General features: G+C 43.0%; 1 protein-coding gene across 1 annotated transcript in view; it reads left to right on the forward strand.

The window, feature by feature from the left end:
- Positions 1-14,947, forward strand: part of SLC24A2 (solute carrier family 24 member 2) — a 245,936-nt gene that overhangs the window by 142,290 nt on the left and 88,699 nt on the right. The window contains exons 3-4 of the mRNA XM_081237450.1: positions 4,619-4,657; positions 6,835-6,943. Coding sequence (XP_081093576.1) covers positions 4,619-4,657; positions 6,835-6,943 — 148 coding nt within the window. The remainder of the gene's footprint in view (positions 1-4,618; positions 4,658-6,834; positions 6,944-14,947) is intronic.

Genomic DNA, 14,947 nt, shown 5'->3' on the forward strand with positions numbered 1-14,947 from the left:
ATTATTTCTTCCCTCATACAACTATTTAAAAGGTAAAATGTTGTTCCTAGCTGTCTCTAAGCAATTTCACTTCCATTTCATTTTTTTGAAGGGTATCTATTCTTCTGAAGTCTCTTTCTACTATCCCAAATATTTTAAGATCATGGGAATTATTCAGATAAATCATCAAAACGCTTTGCTTCCAAGTTTTTATTACCATGCTTTTTACTTAATTTCTATCCTTCCTCTCCATCCAAACGTGTTTCTTTAAACCAGAGTTGCAAGTGGGTATTCTTGTAGCCTGGGCTGCCACCTTCAGCACTTCATTAATCTTTGAGATTCTTACTTTCCTAAAGGACAGTGACAGTGGCGTAATTACCTGGCAACCAGTAGTAAAAGTCATTTGAATTTAAATCTCTTAGTATTTCTTTCTTTAGGAATTTATTTAATCCTGTTCCCCTTAATATTTTAGGGAGTATGTTAGGGGCACAATAAAGGGAGGCAAAGGGACATGATTTTGCGTCTGATTAAGAAGTGGTTGGCTTTCTTTCCTTTTAGATTTCAGATATGAAGTTTTTGCACCTTTTATCCAGTCTTCCCACAGGCTTTGAGGTTTATTCATCTTTAACCAGAAGGGAGATTTTAAATGTTTTTGCTTATTGAATGTAAATGTATTGAAAGCACAAGGAGACATCATTTAATACTTCCTTGTTAATTTTTTAAATGAAAATCAGTCATTCAAATCATCCCTCACCCAACCTTTCTAAATTCTAAGACATTAAAGTTAATATCAATTAAATAATGGATTAATATTTCTAATTCAGCATATATGTTTTGTATAACATTTATGACAAAACAATTATACTTTTAAGTCTGTTCTTGTAGACTTTATGTGCTTCTGAGTCCTTTGCACACTGAATTTAGGGGCATTTCACAGGACTTAGTGAAAGGTTATGGTGGTGGAAGTTTATGGGTGTTACTTGACTGTTGTGAAAAATTGCTTGTCTTTCTGTATCTGTTGCCAAAGCCACTGGCCAGAAAATCCACCCTTTATTTTACACACTTGTCTTTTGGCACATGAAATCTTCCCAGTAACCCACTTGATAATGTAATTTGCAGGTAGGTGATTACCAACCAGAGTAAACCGGGGGCTGTGTGTTCATGATGTAGCTATAAGCTGTGTAGTATTTGCCTCATGTTTATGTGTGTAAGGTAGCCCTGGGGGCCTGTATGCAGGGTAAGCTCTGTACAAAGTCACATCAAAACTGTACTTAGTAGTCAGGGGAATCATTTCTAACCAGTGGCTTTTAAGGGCCAAAGGAAGAGAGGTGGTTTAAGGATTTGCGAATGGTTGATAGCATTAAAAATACTTTGTAAATGAGATGTGTGTTTTATTATCCAGGATGGAGGAATGTGGCACTTTCAAAACACCTATCGAACGGGTAGCAAAATTCCCACATAGAATTGGGTTTCCAGCAGGAAGGACAACAGATATTAATGGCATCATCTCAGTTGCTCAATTACTCAATTACTTGCAGTAATTAGGGAGAGGGTCAGTTTAAATTAAAGTATTGAATTACAGAATACTTCATGTTAAGTAAAAGAGGTATTCTTCAAGAATTGCTGTGGAATACTATGGATTTGGCTTAACAGATCTTTCCTATAACTGGCACAGCCTTTGTGAACGGACCACCAGGAATTGGGCTTTGAAATTGGTACAGCCCAAATGTATGATATTTTGGTGTGTTTAAAATTAAGGAAATTAAAAAAGCAGAATGCGTAATAAATATGCCAAGATTAATCCTCAAAGTCACATTAGTCCTCTTTTGAAGTTATCTTTTCTGTGACATCCAGTGGGTTAGCATAAACTTGCCAGATGTTCAATGACCCTGAAAAGAAAATCACAACACAGAGGCCAATCCAAAACCCAGATACTTAGTTAAATAATCCAGTTCTTAGAAATGCTACGAGCTGTGCATATCTGGATCATTTCTCTGGTCCTTCACTAGTTACTTCCAGTGTAATTAAAGCCCCTTTAAAATTGAATTCCTAACATAATCAGAGGCACATTTCCAGGACTCTGAGGCTGCTTCAAAATGCGATTAGAGGGGGGCTAAGTCAGGTGAGCATCGGGAATCATCAGTAGAGGTGGGCAAAGCCCTGAAAATGAGCAATTATCATCATATGTCACATTTCTCATCTCTTTTGCAACAGGGCTACATAAAAGGAAAGTGCAGGGGCGTTTTAATGGCCTCAGCCGCCATTTATGTGTGTGCCTAAATTTACATGTTGTAACCTGATGTATATTCATGTCTGCAAATTACACTTGAAAGTAAACTAATGATGCCAACCTCTGCTGACATTAAGCAGTGGGAAATTTTGTAAAGGATTTAGACCTTTCTCTGCACTGAGTTTTATCTTTGTAGAATCTATGTACAACACACTTTCTCTACGTTTATTGTCTTATGAGCCTCGTTGCTTGTGAGAGAAAAAGCGAGTCAATGGAATAGATTTTTTTTTCTTCCTTTCAGACCAAAGGACAGGTTGGGATTTTTTTTCTTCCTCCAGTATTTTTTAAATCTATCTTTTAACTCCAAACTCTCTGCTGGTGATATTTTTGTTCTTATAAAGACCACACTTTTCTTTCCTCAGTTTCATCCCGTTCCTTCATGGTCTGTGATATTGCTGTGGTATCGATCCCAGCTCCTAATTATTTGTCTCCCGTTTAGCCACAAGGTGTAACTTTGCTACCTGAAAAGGCGTGCTCTGACAGTTAACCTCCATGTGTGTCCAAAGACTGATCTGGCTGCACTGGATAATTTCCCTGGGGGATCGTTCTGTAGAATGGGGGGCCATTTGTTGAGCTGTCTAATGTGGGAGACGAGAAAATGAAAGGACTGCCAGAGAGAAACGGGATCATACGGTGGCTTTCAGAGCAAAAAGGAAATCAAAGGACAATTTCAGGTCCAGTCTAGTTCCCCAAGCATGTTTCTGGAACTAGGGAAGCAGGGATATTTTCTTGTTAGTGTTTTTAGAGAAGTCACCGAGAGGGAGAGTCCCAAATTAGGAGGTTCTGGCAAATTTAGTCATGCCTGTGGGCTGTACTCAGAAATTATCTCCGGCCTAAACTCTTCCATTTGTGCCTGAGCCTTACAAGTTCTTCAAGGGTCTGCAAAAGTGTTTGGGACCAGAAGAAAAAATATATGTTGACATTGACTCTAAGATCCAAAAACTTATCTACAAGATTTTGAAATGTTTAATTGACTGTTGACAAAATATGTACTATCAACTTCATTAAGTATTAAATTTAGCCTTCTTAAAAATTACATGAAACCAAATCACAGATTCAGTTTTCTCACTTTCCAAGATTTCCAGCATGCCAATCATGAATTAAGTGAATTGCATAGAGCCAGTAATTTGAAATGCAAAATTATAAGAATCCTTTCCATTTTTTTTTTTTTTTTTACACAAAAATGTATATCGTAGGTGGGATGTGAGGGCATCTTCACGTTCTTTCTGTGACACGTGTGGTAGGACTAAAAAAAGAGAGCCCAGGGCCCATGAAGATTTTAAAACAGCTCTGCCCTCGTCTTCTCTTCTCCAAGTGTGTGATTAGTCCTGAAGACTCAGGTTAGCAAAGACGCTCATTGGAAAACCAGTTTCTTCTTGCTGTTTGCACCCGTAGTTGAGGTGAAGTGACAAAGGCGGTGGTCTGATCACGAGGAAGTTCCCAAGGCACCTGTATACCCTTGGAAAGATCACAGGACAGTGCCTGGTTCTGTTGAAGAGGGAGTGTTTGTATTAAGCGGAGGAAGCAAAGCCGTCCAGTTGGGACATGTTAGAAGAGCACCAGTGTCCCTCGTCTGAGTTGTGTTCTCTCCCAACAGATGACCGGCTCTCACGTGCCCTTGTGTTTTAGTCAACTTTTCTCAGTGTGACAGATATTTCCTTTTTTAGAATGGAAAATGTGAAGTGGTGGGGCAGGAAGGAAGGTGGATTATCTGGATTCCATGTGTGATGATCTTAGTCTTTCCTTCAAAGGCTTAACGTTTTCAGGCTTTTATGTTATTCATCACACTTGGGACGGTGAATGTCAGTTCCCTCCGAAAGACATGGAATATGACAGGTCCTTGTAATCCCAGCCCCAAATAATGACCACTAATAAGAATAACCACTAATGATTCTTGCAGAACCTTTTTCTTTACATATACTGCAGTATTATTAATTGATTTTCTTTTATAAAACGAGGTAATAAATAAGGCTTTTAAATTTTTTTCACTTAACGATATATCTTAGATATTTTTCCTTGCCAACACATGTGTACTTAGCTCATTCATTGTAGTGGCCACATGACATTCCACTGGATGACTGGACCACAATTGATTTAACTGCCCTCTGTTACTGGACATTTAAGTTGGCCATTCAGCTTTGATCTTTCAAGCGAAAGTACCATATGCCTAAATAAACCATGATATATTAGCTAGAAATATACACTCTTGACCCCCTGCATTGGCATAGTCCTTCCCAGGAGCAGAAAGAACCAAATCTTTCTCTATACTGATGCTTGTGATTAAATGTAAAACCTATATGTGTTTAGTTATTTCTGTGTCTTTTGTTTCTGCCTTTTCCTCTTATGCAGTCATCTGCAGCCAGGGACAAGGATGAACAGGCTCTACCGGTAGGAAGCAGTGGCCTTGCCTGTACCTGTTCATGTGCCTGTGGAGGGTGTGAGGGCAGGGGTGGGTGGAAGGGGCTCTTGTGCTCAACATCCTCTCCCTTGGAATACTTAAAGGGTTTAATCTGCTGGTGTGTGTATGCTGTGTCCTATAATTAGTGTCAACTGAATTCTTACATTCAACGACAAATTATTTCTGGGACTGGGTTTCAAAAAGTTTGAGTTCTCTCTTTCACTTGGCATGGAAAAGTTGAAAGAGTGAGATATTTCCAAATTACATTCCAAGGGATGTTGAGCAGATATTTGGGGACAGCGAGGATCTAATGCTTGGTATCTATTTGTGCATCTGCATGCAACCTATGTTTTTGGTTGGAAGTTTCTTTTGGTTCCATCAAAAGAAATGCTGCATGAGATCTATATATTCAATATACATAATGCCCTGAAGACTGCTTTAAGTTCTGTAGACATAATTCTAGGCTAATGAAGATTTCCACAAGAGAGTTCTTCCGGTTTCCCAAAATAAGGACCATAGTAACAGTGATTATAACAAATTATTAACAACAAACACATTTTCCAGTTCCTGTCCAATTAACATGTCACATTTTGTATTGTGCAGCTTGGCAAGGAAATGACCATCAGTTTTTGTGTTCAGCCATCAAACAGTGATCAACTCTGTTCAAATCTTTTAACCTTGCCCCTAAAATTTTTTGAGCCTTAATCTTCTGAATCAAATAACACAATGCATTAAAAAATGTTCCAGATTTTTGAAGCTGAAAGGACTAATAATGAAGATACATATGACCCCATTCTTCCTCCTGTGATGCTCAGAGCAGAGACTTCTGACATGTATTGAGAGCCCATAGGATATGCCTGATCCAGTACTGGGCTAGGGGTGCAGACCCAGTCTCTTCCTTTGTGAATCATGATCTGGTTCACCAATGAGACACCAGTAATCCCCTCTGATTCTTCTCCAAACCCTGTAGAGTTGGAAATATTATTTCTAATAGAATATCAATTATAATAAAATCACACTAAAAAATTCCGATTTTTCCATGTATCTCACACTGACATTTTACCCATACTTCAAGCTTACTCTGGGTTCCATGTTCGTCTCCAAACATGTGGCTCAGTTTTAATAAGTATTCTGTAAAACAAGGGACGAATGGGCAATAGTTTGGAAACACTGTCCAAGTTAATCAAGTTAACCAGATTTCTTTAGTGTTAGACTTAGTGGTCTAATGTGTATCTTAACACTCTAAAGGTGAGTTGGTCTAGGATGTAGCAATGTCCAAATATATTTGGTCATGGAGTTTCTTGTGGGACTTTTCTTGGGAAACCCCCTTGTGGATCTGGAGTGTGATAGAATATTTTGCAAAACCCTGTAATGTAAAGGACTCTATGGAGCCAGGAAGGTTCTCTGTGGATTCATAATAGGAGATTCTCTCTCTTCAAATCTCATTTAACATAGACTGTAAGGCTTCATGGATGAGAGCTGTGGTTCCCATCGTGGAGATGAGGTACCCCGGAATGTGTGCAGGATGTCCCTTTGCGGAGCAAGGGGGAAACATTAGCACCTCTATTGTTTGCTTTCTTTGTTACTCTTCATTATTTCTACTTTTGCAGATGTTTTATGATATATATGCCCATATTTTAGTATGTGTCTGGATATAGATAGAGATACATATGAATATAGATACAGATATAGATAGATGCATATATACACACTCAAAAATTTTACTGGTAGGAGGCACAATCCAGACATCTTAGAGACCACCCATTGGTTCAGAGAACAGATTTTGAGTGAAGCAGACCTGCAACCCATTCCTCTATCCTCCATTTTTTATCTGTGTGACCCGAACACCTCATTTCGCTTCTCTAAGACTAAATTTCCTCATCTGTCTAAAGGGAACAATAATGGTATCTAGTTCATAGGGTTCACTTAGAGAATGGAGGTGAAGGCTATGCACGTTGACTAGCATATAATAAGTTCTCAACAGATAGATAGCAATTAATCCCTTTAGTAGGAAAGAATGTGAGAATGCCATTCCTTCAGGAGACTTTGAAGGAATGTGCGCAGAAAATCTTTGGTTCCGTTGTGTGTGAGCCTCTGACAGACTAGGTGAGGACTTGCCTTGCATTTCTGAGCACTAACGGCCTCTTTGTCTGGTCCCTCTGCTCAGGCGAAGCCGCGTCTGCAGCGGGGTGGAAGCTCCGCCTCCCTCCACAACAGTCTCATGAGGAACAGCATCTTCCAGCTCATGATACACACCCTCGACCCGCTCGCTGAAGGTAAACATCAGGCTTTCGCTTGGTGGGGGGCGGGAGGGAGAGGATGTGCAAAGTCCTCTTTTTATAAAATACGTTCACGCTTCCGTCACAAACCGGCTGATGTCCGCGTGTTAACCTCTGCCAGAGGCAGCTCTGGCCCTTCTGCGTGCTTATCTGCAACCACCCAGCTCACGATCAGAGATTTTTCACCAGGAGCAGGAGTGGAGGTCCGTGCGCTGATTCTGTCTTTTGATGCCTCTAGCATAAATACAGTCTGCTACGAGGCGGAGAAGACAAGAGCGGTTTCTCTCCCTTCCAGCTAGAGTAACAGTTCTCTTTCGTCATCCTCCTAAGTTGCAAAATGAAGTTATATGTGAAGAAAAATTGATAAATTGTACATCTTAAAAAAAGAAAAGGGCTTCCCTGGTGGTGCAGTGGTTGAGGGTCCGCCTGCCGATGCAGGGGACACGGGTTCGTGCCCCGGTCCAGGAAGATCCCACATGCCGTGGAGCGGCTGGGCCTGTGAGCCATGGCCGCTGGGCCTGCGCGTCCGGAGCCTGTGCTCTGCAACGGGAGAGGCCACAATAGTGAGGGGCCCGCGTACCACAAAAAAAAAAAAAAGAAAAAGAGGAGACAAGAACTCCGTGACTTAGGAGGGCTGTAATTAGTTTAGAGAATGATGTTCACTGCAGAGCACTGATGTTGTACCTATTCTTTGGCAACTGGAAGATGGGAGGTGAGCTTCTAAGCACCCAAAGAGCGCTCTCTAAGAAAACTGCTTAGGGTCAGACTGAAGAGGCCTGGTTCACCTCCTAGGGACATTATATAAACCATCACCAAGAATTCAGTATTGTGTTCTTCCAGTTTTACTCATTCACAAGGAAGCCAGGTGCATCTTGTTTCTTGAATTGCATAACTGTCCTAAAAAGTTATTTTTTCAAGGAAGCAGATATCTGATGCATCAAATAACTATCAGAGTTAGGCTACTAGCAAAGGGTTCAAGTATAACGAAGTCTTCTGTTCTCCCTTCATCCCTGGACCTTACAGTAAGGCCTGATGTTACACGGAGGCGAATGGCCTGGGAAACAGGTCTCTGCCACTGACAAATTATCCCCACATAAATCAGAGCACTTAACCAATATAAAGCTTGGCTAAATAATTTCAAGGGTTCAGGCCATCAGGAGATTCAGATGCAGTCAAGAAAACTCTGGGACCTCAAGAGCGGCTCCCCAGGTCCTGTCTCCCCTTGTTAGGCACGCACCTTCACCCAGAATAATAAGTGAGGATCACGGGCTCACCTCTCACTGTGGAGCATTTCAGTTGTAAAACATTTCCGCCTCATACCCCAGAGAGTTACGTAGCTGATGTGATATTTTCCAGAGAGCCTTCTTTCATAGATCCTGAGTTCTGTTTACTCAGGTAATCCTTTGCTGGGAACATCTTAAATATCATTACTCTCTTTACCAGAGGTCCACATGACAAGGAAACTAGCCCTGGGCACTAGCCTTCTTTTCCTCCCCACCAGGGTCACCCCCACAAAAATGATCTCAGGGAGTGAGGGGATCGCAGGCCAACCTCCGCCCAGCCACGAAGCATTTGTGTGACTTTGGGCAACTTAGAGCCTCTCTAGTACTTGGTTCTTTCACCTACAGTAATAGTTACCTTTGTCTGGTACTTTATAATTGACAAAGTATTTTCACACCTGTGAATCTTTGCTTTATAATAACACTTCATAGCTAACATTATTATTCTAATTTCATAAAATAGGGCACCACCAAAATAGATCTCAAATGTATCTCCTTCTCTCTCTGCCAGCTCTTTATTCCAAGCCGTCTTCATCGCTTCCTAGCTGGTCTTCCACTTCCTCCATTGCCTGTTTCTTTGCATATTTTCCACACAGCAGCCCAAGTAATCTTCTTAAAAAGTAAATCAAATTATGTCACTCCTATTAACCTACAGTGGCTTCTCATGGCTCTTAGGAAAATTGTGAAATACTTGCCATGGTCTGCATGATCTGTCTCTTTCTCCAAACTCACGTGGTCTCACTTTGCTTCAGCCAGACAGAGGCCTTCTGTCGTAAAACAGATGCTTCTTTCCTGCCTCGGGGTCTTGGCATAGGCTATTCCCCCCGCCCAGAATACTTTTCTTTCTCCCATTTTCTTCCACTTTTCCCAGCTTTATTCCTGCCCCTTCTTCGGTGCTCTGTGAAAATGACACCTCCTGACCATCCAGTATAAATCAGGGCCCCAATCATCCTCTCTCAATGCACCCTTTAATTTTTCCTTTTTGCCCACATTACAATTTGTGTGGTTATTTGTTCACTGCCTGTCTCCCCCAGGACATGGTAAATTTCTAGAGAGCAGGGATTCTGTTTATTTACTAGTTGTCCCCAAGATCTAGCAGTCTACCTGGCACATGGTAGCTGCTAAGGCTTAGAAGAATTAAGCAACTTGGCCAAAGTCATGCTTTTGCTCTGATAGTCACACAATTTCAAAGCCCTCTAAAGCCCCATGGGTTTAAGATTGTATCTTGGTTATTTTGAGCCACCATCTTCTCCACGCATCACCCAAAAGAGTCAGGTGAGAGAAGAAATGAGCTATCTTATCTGCCCCAACTTGATTTTGAGTAGGCAGGCAACTGGGTATATTTATTTCTGGCAAGGCACGTTATGTAAGTGATTGAGGACAGACTCCAGAGCCAGACTCTCTGGATTCAAATTCCAGCTCTGCATTTTTTAGCTGTGTGACCTTGGATAAGTTACTTAACCTCTCTGTACCTCAGTTTCCTCATCTGTAAAAATCAGGATAATATATAATGATGTCTGCATCATAAGGTTGTTATAAGGACTAAAGGAGTGAATATACATTAAGCATTGAACACATTGCCTAGCAGATCGTAAACACCATATACAGGTTTGGAATTACTCTGTTCCATTATTTTGAAAAATAATGCAGCATATGAATGTTTTAATTTAAAACATTCAAAAGGTTATGCGAGAACAATAGGTCTTCCTCCGCCAACAACCTCCCAATTTTCTCCAGTCCCCCAATTCTCCCAGAGGAAACCACATCTACCAATTTCTTGGGGCTCATCCCAGAGATGATCTGTGCATATACAACTCTGTGTGTGTGTGTGTGTGTGTGTGTGTGTGTGTCATTGCCCATAGGTCTCAACAATCTAAATTTCTGTGTTTTTTGTTTGAGGGAGTTCAGTTTCTGGTAGGGCTTGTTTTTGTTTTTCTCTTTGGTGGGGAGGTTATACTTTGTGAGATAAGAGAGGGTGCATCTGAGTTGTCTCAGTGTTGGGCCATCAGTGATTTTCCGAAACACCTGGCCCTTGTAGGGCTGTGCTGCTGTTAAAATGTTTGTTCCTGCTGTACCAAGATGTGCCTTCCAAATCTGGACGTCTGCTTTCAAGGTGAAACCTCTCCCCGAAAGACGTGGAGTGCTCCAGTGGTGTGAATCTGGGAGAATGCTGAGAGCCATAATCAGTTCTGGACTTGAGTGATTAGAAAATATAGAAAGTACTTCAATGCTTTAAAATTGCTCCATAGCACGCGGCCAAGAAAGCAGATTGCTCTGGTATTTTTCCCCCAAAAAAATTCACAATCATTTTCCATTCCAAGAACATTCCAAGCTCTCAGAAATAGTCATCTCTCTTTTAGTTTGCATCTAATCACTTGAGTTCACACATCCGCATGCCAAACTGTCACCTTTTAACAATATAGAGTGTGCTGGTTACATCACCTGACCCCATGAACACTGCAGTGGCTTCTCTGTTATACTAATTGTTGTTCCTGGCGTCTGCCTTGCTGAGTCGTGCATTGGCACCACATGGCAAACAATGTTCATAAAGGGAAGTTTTCAACATCACCTGGGACAGATGACCTATGGAAAGACAGTCAATGCCCTTCCCCAGGGCACTGATTCCTACACTAGTGGCCACCTTATTATGGGGGCCTAATTGTTTGCTTGTTTGCTTATTGGCCTTGGGCACTCTTGGCCCTATTGTTTCCCTGTTGCTGGAGGAGGAGGGTGCTGAAATATTTGTTACAGCAGAAAATTAAACTGAACTACTAAAAAAAATAATAAAATGCCCTTTTTCTCATCTGTGCCATTCCGGTGTCAATCCAGTGATGGAGCCCTTACTTAAAGCTTTAATTGGTAGTCAGTTGGGCCTCTGAGCCCAAGCCACGAGATCCTGCAGTGTTTGTGTTTGTTATCTATTGATATGTAACAAAGCACCCAAGACTTAGTGGCTTAAAACCACCCCCATATTATTCCTGCTCGTGATTTCATGGATCAGGAATTTGGGTGATTCAGGGACCAGCGGGGTGATTCTTCTGTTCTGTGTGGTATCAACAGAGGTCATTTGATGTTATTCAGCTAGGAGACCTGCAGGTTAGAAGGTCCAAAAGGGCCTCGCTCACACGTCTGGCACCTTTGAAGGTACAGCTGGAAAGCCAGGCTCGGCTGGGCCCCCTGACTCTCCAGGTTGTCTCAGGGCCTTTCCACATGCTTGGCATTCTTACACGGTGGCTGAGGACTCCAAGAACAAACCTTCCAAGAGGCCCAGGCCGTGGCAGCAAAGCTTCCCATGACCTAGCCTGGGAAGTCCCAGGAAGTCACTTCTACTGTATTCTACTCATCAAGCCATCACAAAGGCCAGCCCAGACTCAAGACGGGGAGGAGGATACTCTGCCTCTCCATGGGAAGATAGCAGAGAACGTGAAACCACCTTTCATCTAACCTAAACTGTTTCAGGGACACACATCACTGGGAGCTTCGTCTGTCCGTGGCTCACTGGTGTCCTCTGGGCACACTACACTGTGTGGAAGGGACAAAGCCATCGTCAGCTTGCCTTGGGTGAAGATTTAGTCCAAATAAGACTGAGCTGTGCCTTTCCATGGCCACAGAATTCTGAACAGGACATTGTTGATGAAAAGAAGAAATCTGCTTAAGGCTCATATAAATGGTTGGAATAAAGATTTTTGTTTCTTTTATAAGAAAGCCCTGGAGAACTAGCACTCTTGGTCTTTGAGATCACAGTATGACTGTCGGAATTGATCTTTCTAAAAAATCCAGTGTCCCATGTTGGTTTTAACATTTCTCTAAACAAGCCATTATATTTACCCAAGTGTACATCTTTTTTTTTTTTTTTTCGGTACGCGGGCCTGTCACTGTCGTGGCCTCTCCCGTTGTGGAGCACAGGCTCCGGACGCGCAGGCTCAGCGGCCACGGCTCACGGGCCCAGCCGCTCTGCGGCATGTGGGATCTTTCCGGACCGGGGCACGAACCCACGTCCCCTGCATCGGCAGGCGGACTCTCAACCACTGCGCCACCAGGGAAGCCCCCAAGCGTACGTCTTTATGAACCTATAACAAAGATGCTGGGTGTAGCGCTTTGGTGTGAGAAGTAGCGGTTATTACTTTGCCTAATAATACTAATGATGATAGTATTTGCAGAGGGCTTTACTATAAGACAGGCACTATGCTGCGTGCTCCACATAAACCATCCCATGTAATCCTCGCACCAGCCCTACTCCCTCAGCCCAAGAAGCACACTGAAATGTAAAGAGGCTGTGTCTTGCCTCACCGGGTGACACAGGAAGTAAATGGCAGAGCCAGAATTTGAGCCTGTGGCTGCCTGACTCAGTCCATTCTTGTAGTTCTTGTGCTGCTCTGCCTCCTGGTGTAACCTCGTGTCCAGCTCAGTGTCCCTGTTTCTTCTAATGTAGATGCCAGCCGAAATACCAGGAGCTCTGACCTCTCCCTGGACCAATTATACGTTCAGTTGTAAGATGTGAATTTCCCCTACAGAAGCCTCTGCAGCAAGGCCTGGCCTGGCCTTAGCTTCCCCCCTCCATTCCCTCACACCTTGAGTTGCAGCCACACTCGTGAGTCCACAAGCACACCTTGCTCTCACTTGCTTTTGCTTAAGCGCAGGAATTACCACTGATCTCACCATCCAGCATGACGTGGGTACTGTCCTACACAGCAAAAGGAACCCCATAGCCAACTCTGTAATTCCGGGAGAGCCCAGTGACTGGGTGATGAAATGGAGAGGTTGCTGTGAGGACAAGGCTTAGAGTTTGGCCGTGGCGCATATGTGGTCCAAGAGTCAGACTCTCAGTGTTCAGATCCTGGCTCAGCCTCTAGCTCTGAGACCTCGAAGAAGCTTCTCAACCTCATCGGGCCTCAGTTTTTCCACTTTTAAAATGGAATAATGTTAGCAGCACGAGCATAAGTTTATGAGTAGTATTTTCCAACATGAAAGGACCTTGGTTTCTTCATTTGTAAAAAGGAATAATAATAGTTCCACCATCAGAAGCTTATGGTGAGTATTCAGTACAACAGTACCCAAAAAGCATATAATTAGCGCTCCGTGACTGTTGGCAATGACTTTTCAGTTAAAATTGTGTTCAGTGTGGGCTTCCCTGGTGACGCAGTCGTTGAGAGTCCGCCTGCCGATGCAGGGGACACGGGTTCGTGCCCCGGTCTGGGAAGATCCCACATGCCGCGGAGCGGCTGGGCCCGTGAGCCATGGCTGCTGAGCCTGTGCGTCCGGAGCCTGTGCTCCGCAATGGGAGAGGCCACAGCAGTGAGAGGCCCGCGTACTGCAAAAAAAAAAAAAAAAAAATTGTGTTCAGTGTCATGTAATAGAATCCAACTACAGTGGCTTAATTTAATAGTTTTTTTTTTCTTTAAGACTTTATTTTTCTAAAGCAGTTTAAGGTTTACAATAAAACTGAGAGGAAGATACAGAGATTTCCCATATCCCTCCTGCCCCACACATGCATATCCTCCTCCATTATCAGCGTCACTCACCAGCATGGTACATTTTTGCTGAGCATGAACCCACACTGACACATCATAATCACCCAAAGTCCGTAGATTACCTTCGGGTTCACTCTTGGTGTTGTACATTCTGTGGGTTTAGGCAAATGTATGATGACAGTTATCCGTCACTGTAATATCAAACAGTATTTTCACTGCCCTAAAACACCTCGGTCCTCTGCCTATTCATCCTTGTCTCCCTCTCTCTCACACACACCCCTGCAAACCACTGATCCTTTTATTGTCTCCATAGTTTTGCCTTTTCCAGAACATCATATAGTTGGAATCACAGTATATAGCCTCTTTAGGTTGGCCTTAATAGTTTTGTAGGATTTTATTTCTCTTATTTAACTAGAAGCCCATTAAAAGCAGTTCAAGGCTAGTAATACAGCTCCTCCTTGCCATGAGAGACCTGGTCTCCTGTTTTTTCATTTTTTCATCCGGAGCCTGTTCCTCTCATCCTCATCCCCGGAGGATGGAAGCTACTCCCCTCCCCCACCATCATCATATCTGTATTCTGGGAAGGAGAAGACACCGGCTGTCTTTTTTTTTTAATCAGAAAAACCTTCCTTGGGCAGGGAACTAAGATCCCGCATGCCGCATGGCGTAGCAAAAACAAAAACAAAAACAAAAAAACAACAAACAAAGAAAAACCCTTAGTGTTCCCAGAAGCAGACTTCCACTTGTGTCACATGGGTCAGAACAGGGCTATGTGACCACCCCAACCTACAAAGGAACCAGGAGTGGGCACTTTGCCTCCCCAAACAGGGAGCTCCATGGTAGATGCCAGTGAAGGTCAAACGTCCCTTCTTCTTCCTGTCCTTAGTAACCCTCATCCTGTCTTTTCAAGTTCCTGACTTAACAGAGAAGAGATGTGACGTTCCCCTTCTTCCTCCCTTTTAAAGCGTTCTCTGGTGGCCCATGAGTCCAGCTTTTATACAGTGGCCTCTGAATCCTTCCCCAGAAAAACCATGCCCCAAAACTTGCCATCTAAGGACCCTGGTTCCCCTAAGACACAGGTGAAATTGTGGCCTACCTCTGCTCAAAACCATCTCACCATCAGTAAAAGCCCAAGATTTTGTGGTGACCCTAAGGCCAACTGTGACCTTCCTCCCTCCCTTCTTCTCCGTCCTGTTCTTCCCTCCTCCACTCCTCTCCTCCTCCTTCTCAGCTGTCCTCTCCTTCCTCTC

Source organism: Mesoplodon bidens, assembly GCF_964165515.1.
Source record: "Mesoplodon bidens genome assembly, chromosome: 6".
NCBI classification, from domain to species: domain Eukaryota; kingdom Metazoa; phylum Chordata; class Mammalia; order Artiodactyla; family Ziphiidae; genus Mesoplodon; species Mesoplodon bidens.